Source organism: Saccostrea cucullata, unplaced genomic scaffold, assembly GCF_032062105.1.
Source record: "Saccostrea cucullata isolate Sc308-1 unplaced genomic scaffold, CSIRO_AGI_Scuc_v1 ctg2796, whole genome shotgun sequence".
Classification (NCBI taxonomy): Eukaryota; Metazoa; Mollusca; class Bivalvia; order Ostreida; family Ostreidae; genus Saccostrea; species Saccostrea cuccullata.
The window spans coordinates 21,467-44,264 of record NW_026935013.1 but is presented as its reverse complement, the minus strand read 5'-3'; the positions used below and the strand labels follow the sequence as shown (position 1 = coordinate 44,264).

At 33.3% G+C, this 22,798-nt stretch overlaps 1 protein-coding gene across 1 annotated transcript; it reads right to left on the bottom strand.

Annotated features, from left to right (window-relative positions):
- Positions 1 to 597: 597 nt before the first annotated feature.
- Positions 598 to 22,522, bottom strand: LOC134241706 (inactive pancreatic lipase-related protein 1-like). Its single transcript, XM_062723727.1, has 5 exons — positions 22,380 to 22,522; positions 21,998 to 22,238; positions 18,168 to 18,275; positions 921 to 995; positions 598 to 833 (listed from the first exon to the last, which is right to left on the bottom strand). Exons 1-5 carry the CDS (start codon positions 22,401 to 22,403, stop codon positions 598 to 600), a joined length of 684 nt encoding a protein of 227 aa, XP_062579711.1. The 5' UTR covers positions 22,404 to 22,522.
- Positions 22,523 to 22,798: the final 276 nt, after the last annotated feature.

The window sequence follows — 22,798 nt, the reverse complement described above, 5'->3', positions numbered from 1 at the left end:
TTCCGTTATTTCCTGATCATGACAACGAGCACACGGCGGGGGGGACCGGTCGGCAGGGGATGCTCACTCCTCCATGGCATCTGATCCCACCTCTGATGTTTCGGAGGTCCGTGTTTGCTCTGCTCTTATTTTGTATATTGTTTAATGGACTTTGAGATTGAATACTGCTCGTTATCTCCATATCCTTCTTGAAAGAGTCTGGTATACTACATATTAACTGTAAATAATAATTCAACTATATAACTTCAAAATAAATAATCAAGTCACATCAATGAAATTGATAACTGATATTTGTAAATTACCAAGATCAAATGATAAAAGTAAGAGAAAGACACTTTACAATCAAATCAACTGAATTTACTCATGAATGATAGAAAATGCATAAATTAGATAATTTACAGAAATATCAAATAAGAAATTATTAAGAAAATAAGATATAGAGTGCACTTATACTATCTGTCAGTATATCATTCAGGTCAGTCAAGAATACTGAAATATGGCATCTAAAATATAAAAAGAGGTTAATTGATGTCTAATCTATTATAATGCATACTCCATATTTACAGTGTATAAGCAAATTATTTTTAAAAATAAACATTAAGGTTCCGGGGGGATGTTAAAGGGTGCCTCTCTGTTTGTTCTCAGGTAATACATTTTATTTTCCTTGGGATTATGAACATAGAAACCCATCCGGTTGTCCGGTGGCTGGGTTGTATTTAATCCTTCCAATGATGTACACTGATCAAGAGTCTCGCATTCCCAAGCCCTGAACGCTTCATTTGAGAGGATGGATTCCGTGAAGTATTCGTAAGCTCGAGAGTGGCTGCACGTAACTGAAACGGGAGCAGATAATGACTTACAACAGAATGGACTTGAGATTATTAACAGATCGGAGAAATCAATTTCTATAAGTAACTTACGGTAGCATCCAGGTTGGGATTGTCCGCCGTTCGGATAAAAATCCACATGACCCATCGCATTTAAATAACCAAATCCTTAAATTCAAAAAGATTATCCCAAGAACATCAAGAAGTATAAAATACAGGCTAATGGTACTTTGCGGAACGAAACGGAACGGAACGGAACCAGTTGTGGGGCACCCTAGGGGGGCGGGGGGAATAAAAATTAATATATTGTATATAATAAAAATGAATATAATACGTTATTTATAAAAAATTATTCTGTCATTTTATATCTTAAGAATCACCCAAAAAAGTGTCAAGTGTCTGAAGTCATAAATTATTCTGTCGTTGAGTTTTTGATCTGCTGTGTCAACTGAAGTGGCTATGTGAATTGTATTGAATGAGAGACGTACACCTATCAATGATGCACAAATTTATTAATGTTTTTCTTTCAAAGTTTATTGTCAAAAGATTAAAAAGGATATCTTTCATCTGCAGTCTAAAGGTAAAGAGAGTTGTCGCACTTTGCCAGTATGGTTATTCTCTGGTTTCGTTTCGTTCCGCTCAATACCAATATCTGTGTGGGTATTCAAGGTATCACACCGGTAATCCATATGTATTCATGTATTATATACTATAATAATAGTATTTTTTCATTTAAGAATTGAGAATTAGAAGCATATTGTATATCTGTTACAAGAAACAATGAATAATATAATTCATATATATACATGTACTATATGCTATAATAATTTTTCATGTAATAATGGAGAATTGGAAATATATAATTGTATATCTGTTACAAGAAATAACGAATAATATAATTCATATGTATTCATGTTTTATTGAGTATATCATGCTATAATAATTTTTCATATAATAATGGAGAATTTGAAATATATTGTATATCTGTTGGTGTACCAGTATGGGAGTCAGGCAGATGGACACTAGGGGTTCCACCCCCCGCAGACTCTCACCTCTCGTTCATTATGTATATTTGTTTATATAAACTGATGAGCCGTATGGCTTAAAGTTATTGAATAAAGAATTATATATTCATTAAAAATTTTTCACAGGAAGGAAGGTTATAACCAAAAAATCCTTAAATACTGTCAGAGTCTGCATGATAATACTTATTCTGAGTTCTAACCATGCATCATACATGTAGTGCAGAATGTCACTTAGCACCATGGCATGCCTCTTGTGGTTCTCAGGACTTTATTCATGCTTTCGCAGCTGACATTGATGTTTTTTCAGTTTGTCAGAGACTGTTTTTTGTTATTTTTTCATTTATATGTAGGTGTTGACTGTCACTTTTGATTTAAGTCTCAGTCAGTGATGCTTACATGAGCATGATCTATTAAGGATATCAATGTACTGAAATATTAATAAATTGCAAATTTAACTGATGAAGAAATTTGGCATATTTACATAATTAAAATATCAGAATAACTATAATTCAGCTAATAAGGTGCACCTTTCTTCTCAGATCACCTCCTATAAATTTTGTCAGCAGATTTTGTACACCCACCCACCTCAGAGAATCATGGAGGATGTCCTGAAACTGGTCTCTGTGATGCATTTTGTCATATATAAAAGTGTTCAAACCCATAGAAATGTTAAATATTTATATTTTAAAATTAAAATTTTTATTTTTTATGTAAATTTGGTGAAACAAAAAGATGTAATCTTGCATAAATCATGGAAATTCATTAAACACCTTTGGAATTCCTGAGTCAATCCATGAAAAGAGAATAATTATGCATGTGAAATTGAAATTTCATGGCTAATTTGTGTCTTAAGAGAAAGCCAGTTACATAAATCACAACAATAAATTACATCTGAATTGTTGTCTCCATTTTCTTATCATCAAAGCCAGTTTATTGGAGTGTGGGAGCTGTCAAGAACCTCCCTAGATGCTGATATCATTTAGACTGCCCTGAGTTACAACACAGCATTTAGATAATCTTTTGCACAGCAGCTTGTAGACAAATACCCAGGCTTTATTTGGAACATAAATTGACCCAATACAGTTTTCATTATCAACCCAGTATTTAACAATTTCTGTATTTTTGTTCATTCTTTGAAGGGGAAAATGCAACTTTGTTATGTAATAATTACATAATTGTCTAAGACTTGTAACCTCTCTTTTGTTTGTTGTGAAGAACAAAGCATATACTCTCCACAGATAAAAAATTGGTTGCCAAGCTTATTCTTTTAATGATGAGATTCTGCTTCAAAAGATGCACGAAAAACTGCTTCCAAAGTGCTTTGTGTGTTATTCTTGACTGCTCTGGAGTAAGGGAGATAAATGCTTCATATCTTCAGAAATAAGGGGATTTAGATCACCAGACTTAAGGATGTTGGGGACAATTATTTAATGAATCTCAGGTGCAGAAATGGAAAAAATCGAACACCTTTAAGGGTCCTTCAAGGTATCACACCGGTAATTGACCAATCAAAATGAACTTAGTCAAATGTAGGTCCATACATATAAAATTAATTTTCTTTTCTTTTGATGCGTTTTTCTATTTTCTTCCAAGCCATTTTTACAACTTTGGTACCTGTGCCTAGTAAATTTTATGCACTTTGTGAATAAATAAAGGTTTTTGACAGGAACTATTTTTTTCAGGGCATAGGAGGCTACTTCCTGTGATGCACTCGAGGTGTTTATAAACAAAGTGAAAACACGTGGATTTGAGGGTAGCCCTGTTTGCAGATGGAAAAAGTCCGAAAATGCCGTGTGGGTACCCTGTTTTTTGGTGTCAGCTAATGTGACAGGTAATGTTTAACACCTCCTGCTAAATATTTTTTCATGTAAACAAATACCTGATTTTTAACGATTTTTTATTCTATATAGAATTATATAGTGAAAACAATTACCGGTGTGATACCTTTAGCAAAACGGAACGAAACACGTCAGTTTAGTTGGAATAAGATGATACACATACAAGCATTTTGTTGTTATTCATTTCATCTAATCTTTTTAAGTACTTGTATTAAAAATTAAATTCAAGGTGGAAAATAAAATATGAGACAAGAATGTTTGAGGAGGAAAGTAATTCATCCATCATATAGCCAGCACAATACGAGGGTTGTCCCGTAAAATCCTGGACAAAGCGTTTTTCTCGAAAAGTAATAGGCGCACTAAGCTGAAAATTTCAGTAAATGTTTATTTATCATATTTAAGTGCATAATAATTTTTTTGATAAAATGTAGGCAAAAATAAAGATTTTATTATGCTTGAATGTGCACGAGGTATTGTCCTACGGCGCACGGTAAAAAAAACCCAAGGTTTTATCAAAGAATACAAAAGTTTGAATTCAAATTAAAGTTTTAAATACATAAGATTTGGATTGAAATTATCCCAATTCAATTTCACAATCAATTTTGTAGTCTTTGTAAACATTTTAAGGCATTTGCTTAATTTTTGGCAGTTTTTCGAGCATTCGAAATGGGAAAGTGGTAAACGCAACGAGGAAAGAAACAGTATTTCAAAATGATCAAATCTTGTTCCGTTCCGTTCCGCAAATTACCAATATCCACACCGGTATCGGTACTTTGGGGAACGAAACGGAACCACATCTTTTCATTTGAAGAGAAAAAACAAGAAACAACCTAAATCTGCCGGAATATTCAACAGGCAATTTTAAAGCTTTCATAAATCCTGGGTAAATCTGAATATTCCTTAGTTTACCTGAAAGAAGAAGAAGTCATTTTTATTAAAGAAAAATATGACATTCATGTAACAACTTAATTCTTCATATATTTATTTCAATGTGTTTCAATTTTTATGAGATTCGTTTTAGTTCCGCTGAATATTCTAATTTCTGCATTATTCTGTACAAATGCTATTTTCCCATAATAGAAATTACGGCGGGATCCATGATGAAATGCGGTGCCGTGATTTAGATTTTTAATACACCAATACGATACAAAACCGCCGAAACACACTTCTGTAAAAACAATTATGTCAATAAGAACAACTTATTCAAAACGATGTCAAAATCAAAGAGAAATAAGAAAAATCACAGCACTGTGTTGGGTCCTATAAATTTAGAATTGTGTGGCTGATGGGTTTTACTTATATGCACACATTCAGTACCTTGTTCCGTTCCGTTCCGCTAAATACCAATATCCACACGGGTATTGGTATTTAGCGGAACGAAACGGAACCAGAGAATAACCACACTGGCAAAGCGCAACAACTCTCTTTACCTTTAGATTCAGCACATGAACGATATTCTTTTTATATTTTGATAATAAACTGATATAAAAGCATTAATAAATTTTTACATCAATGATAGATGTACAGTATACGTCTTCCTTTCAATACAGTTCACATGGTCAGTCACTACATACAGAAATTAGTATTCAGCGGAACTAAACGAATCTCATCAAAATTGAAACACAATAAAATAAATATATGAAGAATTAAGTTGTTACATGAATGTCATATTTTTCTTTAATAAAAATGACTTCTTCTTTCAGGTAAGCTAATTTTGGAATATTTAGATTTACCCAGGATTTATGAAAGCTTCTTTTCAAATATAAATGGTGTTTAATTTATTTACAGAAAATGAAAACATAACAAAACTTTTTGTTTGATTGTATGTAAAGAAAACAGAAATTTTTAGGACTGTTGTTAAATTAATTTTCTTGCTGAGCATGATTTTTAAATGCAAATCCTTACAAGGCACAAAACTTATCTCACGTCGTTCATTAACAGGGTTTTAAAACCCTTCATATTATAGTTCCGTTTCGTTTCGCAAAGTACTAATATTGTAGTGGATATTGGTATTTTGCGAAACGGAACGGAACCCGTATGTGTGTGTTTCCTTTCTTAATAGCACAGAACTGAATATCAATCAAGTTTACAGTAGTAAACATATTTGTTAGCATACAGCAAATTGCAATTTACGCGTTTTGAAATACATAATAATTTTACATTTTTTTTGCATTTCGATTTAGTTGAAGATAGAGAGAATTTACGTTTTCTTCTCTACATCAAGGCCTGCGATTGTATTTTTTTTATATAATAAACATGTATAACTGATATAAAGACAATATTTTTGAAGAAGTTTGAAAGGTAAAAAAAAGTATGTTTTATTGTGCTGGATATATGATGGATGAATTACTTTCCTCCTCGAACATCGTTGTCTCTTATATTTTATTTTCCACCTTGAATTTTTAATTTTTAATGATTAAAAAGATTAGATGAAATGAATAACAACAAAATGCTTGTATGTGTATCATCTTATTTTAACTTAACTGACGTGTTTCCTTCCGTTTCGCTAAATACTAATACCCACACAGATGTTGGTATTTAGCGGAACGAAACGGAACCAGAGAATAACCATACTGGCAAAGCGCGACAACTCTCTTCACCTTTAGACTGCAGATGAACGATATCTTTTTTAATCTTTGGAAGAAAAACATTGATAACTAGGAGACTTATTGTTCAAAGAACAATAAGAGGTCTTTCCACCTTCTTTGAATTTCAATTTTGTTATATATCTGACTCCTTAAAATTAAATTCCATGAATAAGAAAACAAAATTGTCTTAAAAGGATAAATAAAAAAAATGAAAATTTTAAAAAATTGAAACGACCTTGACCTTTCACCTTGAAAAAATCTTCAAGGTCAAAGGTCAAGGGTCACAATGCAATTAACCCCATGCTTCTACAACTTAAAGTTTTCAAGTTATGAGGTTTAATAGTAAGTACAAAGACATTAAAGGGCAATAACTCATTTAAGGTGTCATCTGATCCTTTCACACTTATATAGTGAAGTTATGCTTTAAGATCCTTAAGACATTAGTGAAGGTTTGGAGTCTCTACAGTCTGCAGTTTCTGAGGAGTATCGATTACAAGGTATTTTGCACAAGGGGCAATAACTTTTGAAAGGGTTAATCCAAGGGGACAAGAATGAAATATTTGAAATAGTTTTAAGAGTACATATTATTATGCAAAGATATTAAGTATATGTTAAAAGACAAAAGAGATATAAAAAGAGCTTAATTTATCATTTTTGAAATGACCTTGACCTTTGACTTTTGCATAAATTTCATGGCCAAAGGTCAATGAATCTTATGCAGTTGGTCCCATATCTCTACAACTTTTCGTTTTTAAAATTTATAATTATTTGTAAAATTCAAAAAGTTTCAGGGGCAATAACTCATTGAAGGTGTGATCTAATACTTTTGCAATGATAGATTCAAGAGTTCTCTCAATTAGTTGAAGACTTTAGTGAAGGTTTCATGTCTCTGCAATTTACGGTTTCGAAGTAGTAGCAATAACAAGGTTTTTCACACAAAGGGCGATAACGTTTAATAGGGTCAATCTTAAGGAATACAAATTAAATCTTTAAAATAGTTTTAAGAGTACATATTAATGATGCTAAGACAATTTGTATATGTTAAAGGACAAAAAAGATATAAAAAGAGCTTAATTTCTCAAATGTGGAATGACCTTGACCTTTACCCTTTGCATTAATTTCATGATCAAAAGTCAATGAATTTTATGCAGTTGGTCCCATGTCTCTATCACTTCTTGTTTTGAAATTTTTTAATTATTTCTAAAATTAAAAAAGTTTCAGGGGCAATAACTCATTGAAGGGGTCACTGAATACTTTCGCAATGAATAGATTCCAGAGTCCTCTCAATTAGTCGAAGACTTTAGTGAAGGTTTCATATTTCTACAGTTTACGGTTTCGAAGGAGTAGCGATAACAACGTTTTCCGCGCAAAGGGCGATAACTTTTAATAGGGTCAATCTTACGGAATATGAATTAAATCTTTAAAACAGTTTTAAGAGTACATATTAATGATGCTTAGACAGTTTGTATATGTTAAAAGACAAAAAAGATATAAAAAGAGCTTAATTTCTCAAATTTGAAATGACCTTGACCTTTGACCTTTGCATTAATTTCATGATCAAAGGTCAATGAATCTTATGCAGTTGGTCCCATCTCTCTATCACTTCTCGTTTTGAAAATTTTTGATTATTTCTAAAATTAAAAAAGTTTCAGGGGCAATAACTCATTGAAGGTGTCACTGAATACTTTCGCAATGAATAGATTCCAGAGTCCTCTCAATTAGTCGAAGACTTTAGTGAAGGTTTCATATTTCTACGGTTTACGGTTTGGAAGGAGTAGCGATAACAAGCATTTCTTGCGAAAGGGGAAATAACTTCGAAAGAATTCATAGTTCATATACGCAGGGTTTTTTGCAAATATCTCTGACAAAGTACATTCTTATAAACTATAAATCTTTTCAAAAGACCTTGAAACAAAAATTCGTCCGGCGGAAAAATAATAAAAATAACTAGGAGACTTATTGTTCACAGAACAATAAGAGGTCTTTCCACCTTCTTTGAATTTCAATTTTGTTTTATATCTGACTCCTTAAAATTAAATTCCATGAATAAGAAACCAAAATTGTCTTAAAGGATAGAAAAAAATGAAAATAAAAAAAAATTGAAATGACCTTGACCTTTGACCTTGAGGAAATGTTCAAGGTCAAAGGTCAGGAGTCACAATGCAATTGACCCCGTGCTTCTACGACTTATAGTTTTTAAGTTATAAGGTTTAATAGTAAGTACAAAGACATTAAAGGGCAATAACTTATATAAGGGGTTATCAGATCCTTTTGCACTTATACAAGGATGTTATGCCTAAAGATCCTTAAGACATTAGTGAAGATTTGGTGTCTCTTCGGTCTACAGTTTCCGAGGAGTAGTGATTACAAGGTTTTTCGCACAAGGGGCAATAACTTTTAAAAGGGTTAATCTTAGGGAACAAAAATGAAATATTTAAAATAGTTTTAAGAGTACATATCATTGATGCAAACACATTAAGTGTATGTTTAAAGACAAAAGAGATGTAAAAAGAGCTTAATTTCTCAAATTTGGAATGACCTTGACCTTTGACCTTTGCATTAATTTCATGATCAAAGGTCTATGAATCTTATGCAGTTGGTCCCAAGTCTCTATCACTTCTCGGTTTGAAAATTTTTAATTATTTCTAAAATTCATAAAGTTTCAGGGGCAATAACTCATTGAAGGAGTCACCGAATACTTTCGAAATGAATAGATTCCAGAGTCCTCTCAATTAGTCGAAGACTTTAGTGAAGGTTTCATATTTCTATGGTTTACGGTTTCGAAGGAGTAGCGATAACAAGGTTTTTCGTACAAAGGGCGATAACTTTTAATAGGGTCAATCTTAAGGAATACGAATTAAATCTTTAAAATAGTTTTAAGAGTACATATTAATGATGCTAAGAGAGTTTGTATATGTTAAAAGACAAAAAAGATATAAAAAGAGCTTAATTTCTCAAATTTGGAATGACCTTGACATTTGACCTTTGCATTAATTTAATGATCAAAGCTCAATGAATCTTATGCAGTTGGTCCCATGTCTCTATCACTTCTCGTTTTGAAAATTTTTAATTATATCTAAAATTCATAAAGTTTCAGGGGCAATAACTCATTGAAGGAGTCACCGAATACTTTCGCAATGAATAGATTCCAGAGTCCTCTCAATTAGTCGAAGACTTTAGTGAAGGTTTCATATTTCTACGGTTTACGGTTTCGAAGGAGTAGCGATAACAAGCATTTCTTGGGAAAGGGGCAATAACTTCGAAAGAATTCAGAGTTCATATACGCAGGGTTTTTTCCAAATATCTCTTACAAAGTACATTCTTATAAACTATAAATCTTTTCAAAAGACCTTGAAACAAAAATTCGTCCGGCGGAAAAATAATAAAAATAATAACTAGGAGACTTATTGTTCACAGAACAATAAGAGGTCTTTCCACCTTTTGAATTTGAGTGTCATTTAATATTTATCTATTTAAAATTAAATTTCATAAAAAAAGGAACCAGGAATGGCTTAAAAAAAAAAAATGAAAATGATTTTTTTTTTAAGGTGACCTTGACCTTTGACCTTCAAGTCATATTCAAGGTCAAAGGTCAAGGGTCACATTGTAATTAACCCCATGTTTCTATGACTTATAGTTTTAAAGTTATAAGGTTTAATAGTAAGCACAAAAGCATTTAAGGGCAGTAACTCATTCAAGGAGTCACCAGATCCTTTTGCACTTGAGCATAAAAGTTTTGCCTAAAGTCCAATAAGACATTAGAGAAGGTTTCATGTCTTTGCGGTTTACATTTTTGAAGCAATAGTAAAAAAAAAATTTCGCACAAGGGGCAATAACTTTTAATAGGTTCAATCTTAAGGGATGAGAATGAAATCTATGACACAGTTTTAAGAGTACATATTAATGATGCATAGACATTAAGCATATGTTGAAAGACAAAAGATATATAAAAAGAGCTAATTTTTTCAGTTTTGGAATGACATTGACCTTTGACCTTTATATGAATTTTAAGCTCAATGGTCAATGAATCTTATGCAGTTGGGTTCATGTCTCTACACTATCTCATTTTGAAAATTTTTTAATTATTTCCAAGATTCAAAGACTTTCAGGGGCAATAACTCATTGAAGGAGTCACCGAAGACTTTTGCAATGTATACATTCCAGAACCCTCTCAATTAGTCGCAGACTTTAGTAAAGGTTTCATATTTGTACGGTTTACGGTTTCGAAGTGGTAGCGATAACAAGGTTTACTGCACAAAGGGCAATAACTTTTAATAGGGTCAATCTTACGGAATACGAATACAATCTTGTAAATAGTTTTAAGAGTACATATTATGAATGCTTAGACAGTTTGTATATGTTAAGAGACAAAAAAGATATAAAAAGAGCTTAATTTCTCAATTTTGGAATGACCTTGACCTTTGACCTTTGCATTAATTTCATGATCAAAGGTCAATGAATCTAATGCAGTTGGTCCCATGTCTCTATCACTTCTCGTTTTGAAAATTTTTAACTATTTGTAAAGTTCAAAAAGTTTCAGGGGCAATAACTCATTGAAGGAGTCACCGAAGACTTTCGCAATGAATAGATTCCAGAACCCTATCAATTAGTCGAAGACTTTAGTGAAGGTTTCATATTTGTACGGTTTACGGTTTCAAAGTAGTAGCGATAACAAGGTTTACCGCACAAAGGGCGATAACTTTTAATAGGGTCAATCTTACGGAATACGAATAAAATCTTTTAAATAGTTTTAAGAGTACATATTATTAATGCTAAGACAGTTTGTATATGTAAAGAGACAAAAAAGATATAAAAAGAGCTTAATTTCTCAATTTTGGAATGACCTTGACCTTTGACCTTTGCATTACTTTCATGATCAAAGGTCAATGAATCTTATGCAGTTGGTCCCATGTCTCTATCACTTCTCGTTTTGAAAATTTTTAATTATTTGTAAAATTCAAAAAGTTTCAGGGGCAATAACTCAATAAAGGAGTCACCGAAGACTTTCGCAATGAATAGATTCCAGAATCCTCTCAATGTGTCAAAGACTTTAGTGAAGGTTTCATATTTGTACGATTTACGGTTTCGAAGGAGTAGCGATAACAAGGTTTTACATAAAAGGGGCAAGAACTCCGTAAGGGGTCATAGGTCATATACGTTGGGTTGTTTTTCGAAATAACTTTTGATGTCGAGTATCATGAACTAAAATGTTTTTCGATAAGTCTTTCGGATCAAAAGTCCGTAGCGGAAAAATAATAATAATAATAATAACTAGTAGACTTATTGTTCAAAGAACAATAAGAGGTCTTTCCACCTTCTTTGAATTTCAATTTTGTTTTTAAATTTAATTCCATGAATAAGAAACCAAAATTGTCTTAAAGGATAGCAAAAATTAAAAAAAAAATTGAAATGACCTTGACCTTTGACCTTTAAAAAATATTCAAGGTCAAAGGTCAAGGGTCACAATGCAATTGACCACATGCTTCTACGACTTATAGTTTTCAAGTGATAAGCTTAAATAGGAAGTACAAAGAAGTTAAAGGGCAATAACTCATATAAGCGGTCATCAGATCCTTTTGCACTTATATAGTGAAGTTAGGCCTTAAGACCCTTAAGACATTAGTGAAGGTTTAGTGTCTATACGGTCTACGGTTTCGGAGAAGTAGCGATAACAAGGTTTCTTGCACAAGGGGCAATAACTTTTTAAAGGGTTAATCTTTGGGGACAAGAATAAAATATTTGAAAGAGTTTTAAGAGTACATATTAATGATGCAAAGACATTAAGTATATATTGAAAGACAAAAGAGATATAGAAAAAGCTTAATTTCTCATTTTCTGAATGACCTTGACCTTTGACCTTTGCATGAAAATTTAGATCAAAGGTCAATGAATCTTATGCAGTTGGTCCCATATCTCTACAACTTTTCGTTTTTAAAAAATTTATTTTTTTGTAAAATTCAAAAAGTTTCAGGGGCAATAACTCATTGAAGGAGTCACCGAATACTTTCGCAATGAATAGATTCCAGAGTCCTCTCAATTAGTCGAAGACTTTAGTGAAGGTTTCATATTTGTACGGTTTATGGTTTCGCAGTAGTAGCGATAACAAGGTTTTCCGCACAAAGGGCGATAACTTTTAATAGAGTCAATCTTACGGAATACAAATTGAATCTTTAAAATAGTTTTAAGAGTACATATTAATGATGCTAAGCCAGTTTGTATATGTTAAGAGACAAAAAATATGTAAAAAGAGCTTAATTTCTCCATTTTGGAATGACCTTGACCTTTGACCTTTACATGAATTTTAAGCTCAACGCTCAATGAATCTTATGCAGTTGGTCCCATGTCTCTATCACTTCTCGTTTTGAAAATTTTTAATTATTTCTAAAATTCAAAAAGTTTCAGGGGCAATAACTCATTGAAGAAGTCAACGAAGACTTTTGCAATGAATAGATTCCAGAATCCTCTCAATTAGTCGAAGACTTTAGTGAAGGTTTCATATTTGTACGGTTTATGGTTTCGCAGTAGTAGCGATAACAAGGTTTTCCGCACAAAGGGCGATAACTTTTAATAGAGTCAATCTTACGGAATACAAATTGAATCTTTAAAATAGTTTTAAGAGTACATATAAATGATGCTAAGTCAGTTTGTATATGTTAAGAGACAAGAAAGATATAAAGAGAGCTAAATTTCTCAATTTTGGAATGACCTTGACCTTTGACCTTTACATGAATTTTAAGCTCAAAGCTCAATGAATCTTATGCAGTTGGTCCCATGTCTCTATCACTTCTCGTTTTGAAAATTTTTAATAATTTCTAAAATTCAAAAAGTTTCAGGGGCAATAACTCATTGAAGGAGTCACTGAATACTTTCGCAATGAATAGATTCCAGAGTCCTCTCAATTAGTCGAAGACTTTAGTGAAGGTTTGGTGTCTATATGGTCTACGGTTTCGGAGGAGTAGCGATAACAAGCATTTCTTGCGTAAAGGGAAATAACTTCGAAAGGGGTCAAAGTTCAAACAAGGGCTGTCGTTTTTCAGAATAACTTTTGATATCCAGTTTCATGAACTATAAAGTTTTTCGATAAGTCTTGCGGTTTCAAAAGTCCGGGAAGAAGAAGAAGAATAATAATAAACATAAGCATTTCAAGAGGTCTTTCCACAGGAAGGTGGAAAGACCTAATAAACAGAAGCATTTCAAGAGGTCTTTCCACAGAAAGGTGGAAAGACCTAATAAACAGAAGAATATCAATAGGTCTTTCCACAGAAAGGTGGAAAGACCTAATAATAAACAGAAGAATATCAATAGGTCTTTCCACAGAAAGGTGGAAAGACCTAAATATTTACTTCAATGATAGGTGTACGTCTCTCATTCAATACAGTTCACATAGTCACTTCAGTTGACACAGCAGCTATATCAAAAACTCAAAGACAGATTAATTCATGACTTATAGACATCTTATTTCATGGTCCTCTTCTTCAGACACTTGACACTTTTTTGGTTTGGTTTCTTAAGATATAGAATGGCCGAATAATTTGTAATAAAGTAACGTATTATATTCATTTTTAACTCTACTGGTCAGAGACCAGAAGAGCTTATGCGATAGTAATGCGTCCGGCGTCCGTCCGCCTGTCTGTCTGTCTGTCTGTCTGTCCGTCTGTCTGTAAACAATTTTTCAAAACGCTACTTCTTCTACAATTTTAGTCTGATTTCAATATAGCTTGGCACACAAGTAGACTACACTAAGATACATAGAATAGTGCATCGGTTTTTAATTTCAATGAACGGTGTTGCCATGGTTACTAAAAATAGAATTTTCTGTGAAATTCCTTAAAAACGCTACTCCTTCTACAGCTTTGGTTTGATTTCAATATAACTTGGCACACAAGTAGACTACACTAAGATACATAGAATAGTGCATCGGTTTTTAATTTCGATGAATAATGTTGCCATGGTTACTAAAAATAGAATTTTCTGTGAAATTCCTTTAAAACGCTACTCCTTCTACAGTTTTGGTCTGATTTCAATATAACTTGGCACACAAGTAGACTACACTAAGATACATAGAATAGTGCATCGGTTTTAAATTTCGATGAACGGTGTTGCCATGGTTACTAAAAATAGAATTGTCTGTGAAATTCCTTTAAAACGCTACTCCTTCTACAGTTTTGGTCTGATTTCAATATAACTTGGCACACAAGTAGACTACATGAAGAAACATAGAATAGTGCATCGGTTTTTAATTTCGATGAACAATGTTGCCATGGTTACTAAAAGTAGAATTTTCTGTGAAATTCCTTTAAAACGCTACACCTTCTACAGTTTTGGTCTGATTTCAATATAACTTGGCACACAAGTAGACGACACTAAGATACATAGAATAGTGCATCGGTTTTTAATTTCGATAAACGGTGTTGCCATGGTTACTAAAAATAGAATTTTCTGTGAAATTCCTTTCAAAGTTCTAGTTTGATTTCAAAATAAGTTGGCACACAAGTAGACTACACAAAGATACATAAAATAGTGCAATGGTTTTTGATAAGTACAAACCAGTAGAGCTACAGTCTCGACAGAGACTTCTGGTTATTATATATAATATATTCATTTTTATTCCCCCGCCCCCCTAGGGTGCCCCACAACTGGTTCCGTTCCGTTTCGTTTCGTTCTGCAAAGTACCATTAGCCAAAATACAAGAGGCCCAGGGGCCACAGCGCTCACCTGAGCACATCGGGCTTGAATTTAACCCCACTCCCCCCAGGAATTCATCATTTGAACAAACTAGAATCTACACTACCTGAGGATGATTCCATATAAATATCACTAATCATAGCTTTGAAGTACTTGAAAAGAAAACTTTTTAAGGTTTCCCTATATATTCCTATGTAAAACTTGGGTCGGCGATTTTGGCCCCACCCTAACCCCTGGGGTCATGATTTGAACAAACTTGAATCTACACTACCTGAGGATGATTCCACATGAGTTTCATCCACTTCCTGGCCGAGTGGTTCTGGAGAAGAATATTTTTAAATAGTTTTCCTATATATTCCTATGTTAAACTTCGGTCGACCATTTTGGCCCCACCCCAGCCCCGGGGGTCATGATTTGAACAAATTTGAATCTACACTACCTGAGGATGAGTCCACATGAGTTTCATCCACTTCCTGGCCGAGTGGTTCTGGAGAAGAATATTTTTAAATAGTTTTCCTATATATTCCTATGTTAAACTTCGGTCGACCATTTTGGCCCCACCCCAGCCCCGGGGGTCATGATTTGAACAAATTTGAATCTACACTACCTGAGGATGATTCCACATGAGTTTCATCTTTCCTGGCCCAGTGGTTCTGGAGAATAAGATTTTTAAAGATTTTTCCTGTTTATTCCTATGAAAAACTTTGGTCGGCCATTTTGGCCCCACCCCAGCCCCGGGGGTCATGATTTGAACAAATTTGAATCTACACTACCTGAGGATGATTTCACGTGAGTTTCATCTTTCCTGGCCGAGTGGTTCTGGAGAATAAGATTTTTTAAAGATTTTTCCTATTTATTCGTATGTAAAACTTTGGTCGGCCATTTTGGCCCCACCCTAGCCCCTGGGGTCATGATTTGAACAAACTTGAATCTACACTACCTCAGGATGAGACCACGTGAGTTTCATCTTTCCTGGCCCAGTGGTTCTGGAGAAGAAGATTTTTAAATATTTTTCCTATATATTCCTATGTAAAACTTCGGTCGGCCATTTTGGCCCCACCCTAGCCCCGGGGGTCATGATTTGAACAAACTTGAATCTACACTACCTGTGGATGGTTCCACATGAGTTTCATCTTTCCTGGGACAGTGGTTCTGGAGAAGAAGATTTTTAAAGATTTTTCCTATATATTCATATGTAAAACTTCGGTCGGCCATTTTGGCCCCACCCTAGCCCTGGGGGTCATGATTTGAACAAACTTGAATCTACACTACCTGAGGATGATTCCACATGAGTTCCATCTTTCCTGGCCCAGTGGTTCTGGAGAAGAAGATTTTTAAAGATTTTTCCTATATATTCCTATGTAAAACTTGGGTCGGCCATTTTGGCCCCACCCTAGCCCCGGGGGTCATGATTTGAACAAACTTGAATCTGCACTACCTGAGGATGATTCCACATGAGTTTCATCTTTCCTGGCTCAGTGGTTCTTAAGAAGAAGATTTTTTTAAAAATGCCATTAATTTTTAACAAATTCATAATTATCTCCCCTTGGAAAAGGGCGTAGCCCTTTATTTGAAGAAACTTGAATCCCCTTCACCCAATGATACTTTGTGCCAAGTTTGATTGAAATTGGCCCAGCGGTTCTTGAGAAGAAGTCGAAAATGTGAAAAGTTTACAACGACGACAACGACTACAACGACGACAGACAACGGACAAATTTTGATCAGAAAAGCTCACTTGAGCCTTCGGCTCAGGTGAGCTAATAAATTAAAATCTACATTTAATTATCAATAATTTAATGGGCAATCTTTTAAAATTATCGTTTTTTTTTACTTTAATCACTTGTTTCCTACATTAAATTTCTCTGGTATAATTTTTTATATTCGATTGATATTTCGATTGCTTTTTTACAGTCCTTTATTATCATATTCAGCGAATACAAAGAAAATTATTTTTAACTAAGTAGAGTATAAAATGCTATACTTGATCAGTGGAACACCGTAAAACATCATTTAAATATTGAGATTTTTTAAAAAAACATTTCCTTCCATTATAAAACTTCATTATATTTTGAATTTGATTCCCCATTGTTTCCCTCCCTACCCCAGAGGGCCATGAATTGAATAAATTTAAATCTTCAATACATGGGGATGCTTGCATGTCAATATGACTAAACATAGCTTTTCTGTTCCTGGGATTTTTCCCTTTACATTTCTATGTAAAACTTTGATCCACCATTGTGGCCCCACTCTACCCTTGGGGGTTATGATTTGAACTAATTTAATTCTACACTACCCGCAAATTCTTCCATAGAAATACTACTATCACTGATCATGGTTTTGCTAATCTTGGGAAGAAGATTTCTTTAATATATCTAGGATTTGAACAAGCTAGAATCTACACTACCTGAGGACAATTCCATATAAATATCACTTGAGAAGACAATTTTAAAATATTTCTCTATCAAAACTTTGATCAGCCATTTTAACCCCACCTTACCCCCAGGGGCCAAGATTTGAACAAACTTGAATCTACACTACATTAGGATGCTTCCACATGAGTTTCCTCTTTCCTGGCCCAGTGGTTATTGCTTTCTAAAGATTTTCCCTTTATACTTCTATGTAAAACTTTGATCGGTCATTGTGGCCCCACCCTACCCCCGGGGGTCATGATTTAAACAAAATTGAATCTACACTAACCAAGGATGCTTCCACATGAGTTTCATCTTTCCTGGCCCAGTGGTTCTTAAAAAGAAGATTTTTTTTAAAATGCCATTAATTCTTCAATAATTCATAATTATCTCCCCTTGGAAAAGGGCGTGGCCCTATATTTGAACAAACTTGAATCCCCTTTACCCAAGAATACTTTGTAGCAAGTTTTGTCAGGTTTTGTCATTTAAAATAGATAATGAATCATCACGATAATCTTTACATTTCGACAAAGTTATTCGGATCCACAGTCGCAAAAATGCTTTGAGATTAAGTTTAAATACGGGGCAACAAACCAAAACACTCTGACAACTGAATGTCAACATCTGAGTGACTGTATCCATTGGTAACTTACAAAATTAACACTGCAATGCGATAATATAAAAACACTTTGAAAACTGAAAGCATCTTTTTTATCTTTAAAATTAGACAATAATGTAAAATACTAAGTACTGTTGATATCAAAATCAATAAAACAAATGAAAAAAATCCACTTACCGGTAATACCACCATCAGTATGAATCACGTCCACAAAATGGGCATCAGTTTCATCTAATCTCGCGTCACGTCCTTTTTTTCTGAAAAATAGTCCTGCAGGATCCAAACCTACAACACAAATATTGAATGAGCTCTTTATTTCTAATAAATTCTTACACACGTGTAAATTTTCATTATCAGTTTCTTGCTTTTCTTTAGATTACTTGCTTTTACATGTATTGCATCTTGGTTTAAGGATTGGGTCTGGTTCTGCACGTATGTCACGTTTTCTTAATTGTATTGCATTGTAAGCCAAATTAGTAAAGCATCAAGTACAGAATTATTGTTTCACCTGAAAATGAGGACGAGGTCCAAGGGCATAATATTTACCAGAGTATAATAGAACACTGTTAGACATAGGAAGTAAAAACGACTGATAAATACTAGTATATGTAGATATTTTATGTTTCCCACTAGTACCGGTAAGAGAAAGTAACGATCAGAGATCACCTAAATACGAGGGTTGTTAGAAAAGTTCGCAGACACATTGAATTACGAAAAATCTATTGTGTACTGTGAAGTATTACCTAAGTCTGAATAAATTCCTACATTTTGTTTATTAGTTTGTAAAAAATCAGGTCCATTTACTAAAATCTTAAAAATTTACAATAATTTTTACTATGAGGTCATTGGATTCACGAAGCAATCACTTGACGTAAGGCGACGTGACAACCAGATTTCAACCCGTTAAGCTTTGTCCAGTTCTGTAAATCTTCCATTTCTTCAGATTTTTCTTATCTATTTTACTACTTTGAAATTGAATATCTATATCAAGACATGTTACTTTTCTACTACAATGTCTTTTGTACTGATTCGTATATTATTGAGATCTTTAAAATGTCTATGCAGTTAATCGATCAGGAATGGAAACTATGCAAAACCATATAGGCACAACGTCCATGCGATAAGGGGGTACTGAACATGTTCAAGTATCGATGGAGTTAAACATTCAAAATGTTAATCTTTCCATTCTTATAAAGCTACAACCATTTGAAAACTTTATCCTATGTATGTGTAGGAAATTTGCGGCAGCATCTTGAACATTTTAATCTCTTTTTAGACATTTTCCTGTCTGAACACATAATTTTTACGTAGTGCAGTGCTCCAAGACGCTCGAAGACGTTCCGATTTTTGGCCGTGTTTTTACGCGTTGATCATTTATAAATGGTGGTAAAGCAGTCATATACACTCCAATTTTATTCAAATTTCTCCCAGTGACGTTTTATGAATATTTTAGCGACAGGTAAAATATCATAAATCTCTTTGCGCTACAATTGTGTAATTTTTAATTTTAATAAAGAGTCTTTGTGATGTAAACCTGCAAAATGTAGCATGCTCTGTGAAGCAAGTTTTATCAAAAAGCTGTATATTTTACAATGATCACTGGAGAGCACCAAATTTTTGTATATTTAATTGGAGAGTAGGTTAAAGCTGCTTTGTCCGATTCTAATCGCTAAAAATATATATTCGTTTTTCTTCTTGAAAAATAATTCTCCATAAATTGTTTCAACTTTTGTCAAATTATATACCCAAAGTCTTTTTCTTTTAAAAGATATCAAAATTCAAAAGTTAAAAAAAACAATTTTTGTTAGGTCACACAAAAAATAATCCTATGTTGATCATTGTTGATATCGCGTGAAATCACCTTCGAAAAATTAAATTTATCACTTACATGTTTATCTCATGAAGAACAAACCCGAGCATTTTTTTCACAACAAAGTACATATATTACCTGTACACGGACAATATTTTAGCTCCTTTAAAAAATCATTTAAAATATCTGATTTTCCTTTATTCTTTAAATGAGCATATTAATATAAAATTTACTATGGATTATATTCAATTAATTTCTTAATTTTGAAAAGATGTATTATGACTAAGGCTTCTACTAATAGAGAAAAAAACTCGGGTTTTAATTATCTTTATTATTATATATATATCCGATAAACTTATTTTTTTCAAAATTGACTTCACAACAGATCTTAACTTCCGTCAGGAACCACTGTTTGTCAATAAGGTTTTTGATCTGCGTTTTCCATGTAAGGATTGTTGTAATAACCTATTAAATCAATCTTATAATTTATTTTTATAATTATATTATCTATGTAATGACGTACTTTTATTGTGTAAGATAATATGTGCTTGTTTCGGGTTAAGCGGCTTTAAGATTTTATTTGGAAAGTTTGACCGGTTTTGTGGAAATAGCGCAATAGAATTTGTCCGCGAACTTTTCTAACACCCCTCTTAGATTGTTTATTTAGTACTCAGTTATATTATGAAGTTTATATTTTTACTTGCCAGTGCTTATATACTCCAAAACGACATTATCACCATACAAACTAAATTATATATTTCATGAGCACTTGTAGTAAACTCCTTTCCTCTCATAAATAGGTCCAGGAATTGCAACGCCCTCTTTCAATGGGAGATAATTCGAAATTCGTGAAAGTTGGTGGCAGCATTTAAAATTCTCCTCAAGTTTGTTCGTACCATAACCCCTCTGGGTAGGGCGGGGCCACAAGACGGGATGGAAGTTACGTATAGGAATACGTCTTATAGGAAATGTCTCTAAAAATCTTCCTTTCAAGAACAGGTTACCGTTATTAGTTCTATTAATATAGAAGTATCCTTAGGCTTTGTAGATTTAAGTTTTATCAAATGACAAAAGAATGAGTTATAAACACCACTGGCAAGTATCCTGGAAAATTGATATTAAATTATTGGTGTAGGATATGGAGATAACGAACAGTATTAAATATCAAAGTCCATAAAACAATACAAAATAGGAGCAGAGCAAACACAGACCTCCGAAACATCACAGGTGGGATCAGGTGCAGTGGAGGAGTGAGTATCCCCTGCCGACCGGTCACACCTGCCGCGTGCTCCTTGTCATGATCGGAAAATAACGGGAAAATCCGTCGTCAATTCAGTGTATAAATAATGGACTAACAATTAGTATGAAAAATGTCAGTCAGCATTTGTCTCAATGATAAATTGTATTAGCTAACAAGGTCATTGTTTGTCCTATTACGATAGTTCTGCTGAACACGTTATTACAGGTGACATAAATATAGTTAATAATGAAGGCCTTTGATCACTTATTTTAAAAGGCCCTAAGTATAAGGAAACTCGTTCCTTCAACTGGTGTCAGAATTTCATAAATATCATTGATTCTGTTGAAGATTACCCCAGGCGATGTGCCACATATGAAAAAGACGTTGACACTTTGTCAGAATGGATTAAATTTATCAGATCCATGTTAAAATTGCTTGTTAAATGATTGAGGCGCAATATGAAAACCGTCTATCCTTGTGCATTCAATAATCCAGAAGTGAAAAAAGATTTAGATAGATTTAGATAGATTACATGATCAGTACGTACACTGTACTGGTCCCTGCTGACAAAGGCTCATTATATGCTAGTAAATTGTATTTTAAAAGAACTTGGATTTAATTCTTCAAGTATTCAAATATTAACTACTTTTTACAACAATCAAAAGTTATTAGATATGGAGGTTCAAATCAACCTGTATGAAAACTTCAGAGGATATCATCAACATAACTACAATAATATTTTAACTAATAAATTTAATATTGAAATTTTTCTGCTTTGATATTTGAAGGTGGATGAAAATTGAAAGTAATAGATTACTAATCGATTATATTATCTAAAGAAATCCATTACATTCGATTACAGGATAAAACTACACAAAATTCTCCTAAGTAATCGATTACATTTTTCAGTAATCGTATCCATGCCAGATCAATGATAATTTTCCTCTCGCGTTTTACCTGTGATTCTTTGATATCTTGTTTTCTTATATGCACTTCCTGAGAATCCTGCAACATGGGCCCCCAGACTGTGTCCAATGATGTGAAAATGTGATTTATCGGCGCCCTGATGACGTTCTAGACTTCTTACAAGAAGAGCGAGGATGGTTCCAACCACCTCAGTATTGACTGTAGCATAATAGTAACCAGTATGGATGTTTGCCCCCTTTTTCCAATCTACCACTATGACGTTTGCGTCCACCTATTAGGAGAAGACAATATTATGAATTAGATGGTGTATGTACAGCAGAATTATCGATTTACCATTTTAATAGAGCTTGATTAGTAAATATCAGATTGTGTAAATGTATATTGCATAACTTTGAACTTCTATGCAACAAACCGTAGATAGGATTTGTTGGCACATATCAGATATCCATTCAGTTTGTCCACTACTTAGAAATCCATGAATAATGATAAAAGTTTTCTTGGAAGGATTGAAATCCCTTAGACCCGATATACTCGAGAAGTTCAGTTGTAAATTCGTTACGCCAACAGTGCTTAGAAAAAATCTTGGGTTAATGGCCTCAGGTGTGTCGGGTAGAATTCCTTTTCTGTATGAATGAATTAGTAGTGAAGAACTTATACATCCAAATGCATCGGATGCATCAAAATAATACTTTGATGGGAAACACAAAATAACGCATCCTGCAAACACAATAAAAACAGATTTGGTAAAATTAAGATTCATAAATACAATAACACTCGAAAAAAAGAAACAAAGGTAATGTGATATTTAAAAAAAAAACAACAACTAGATAT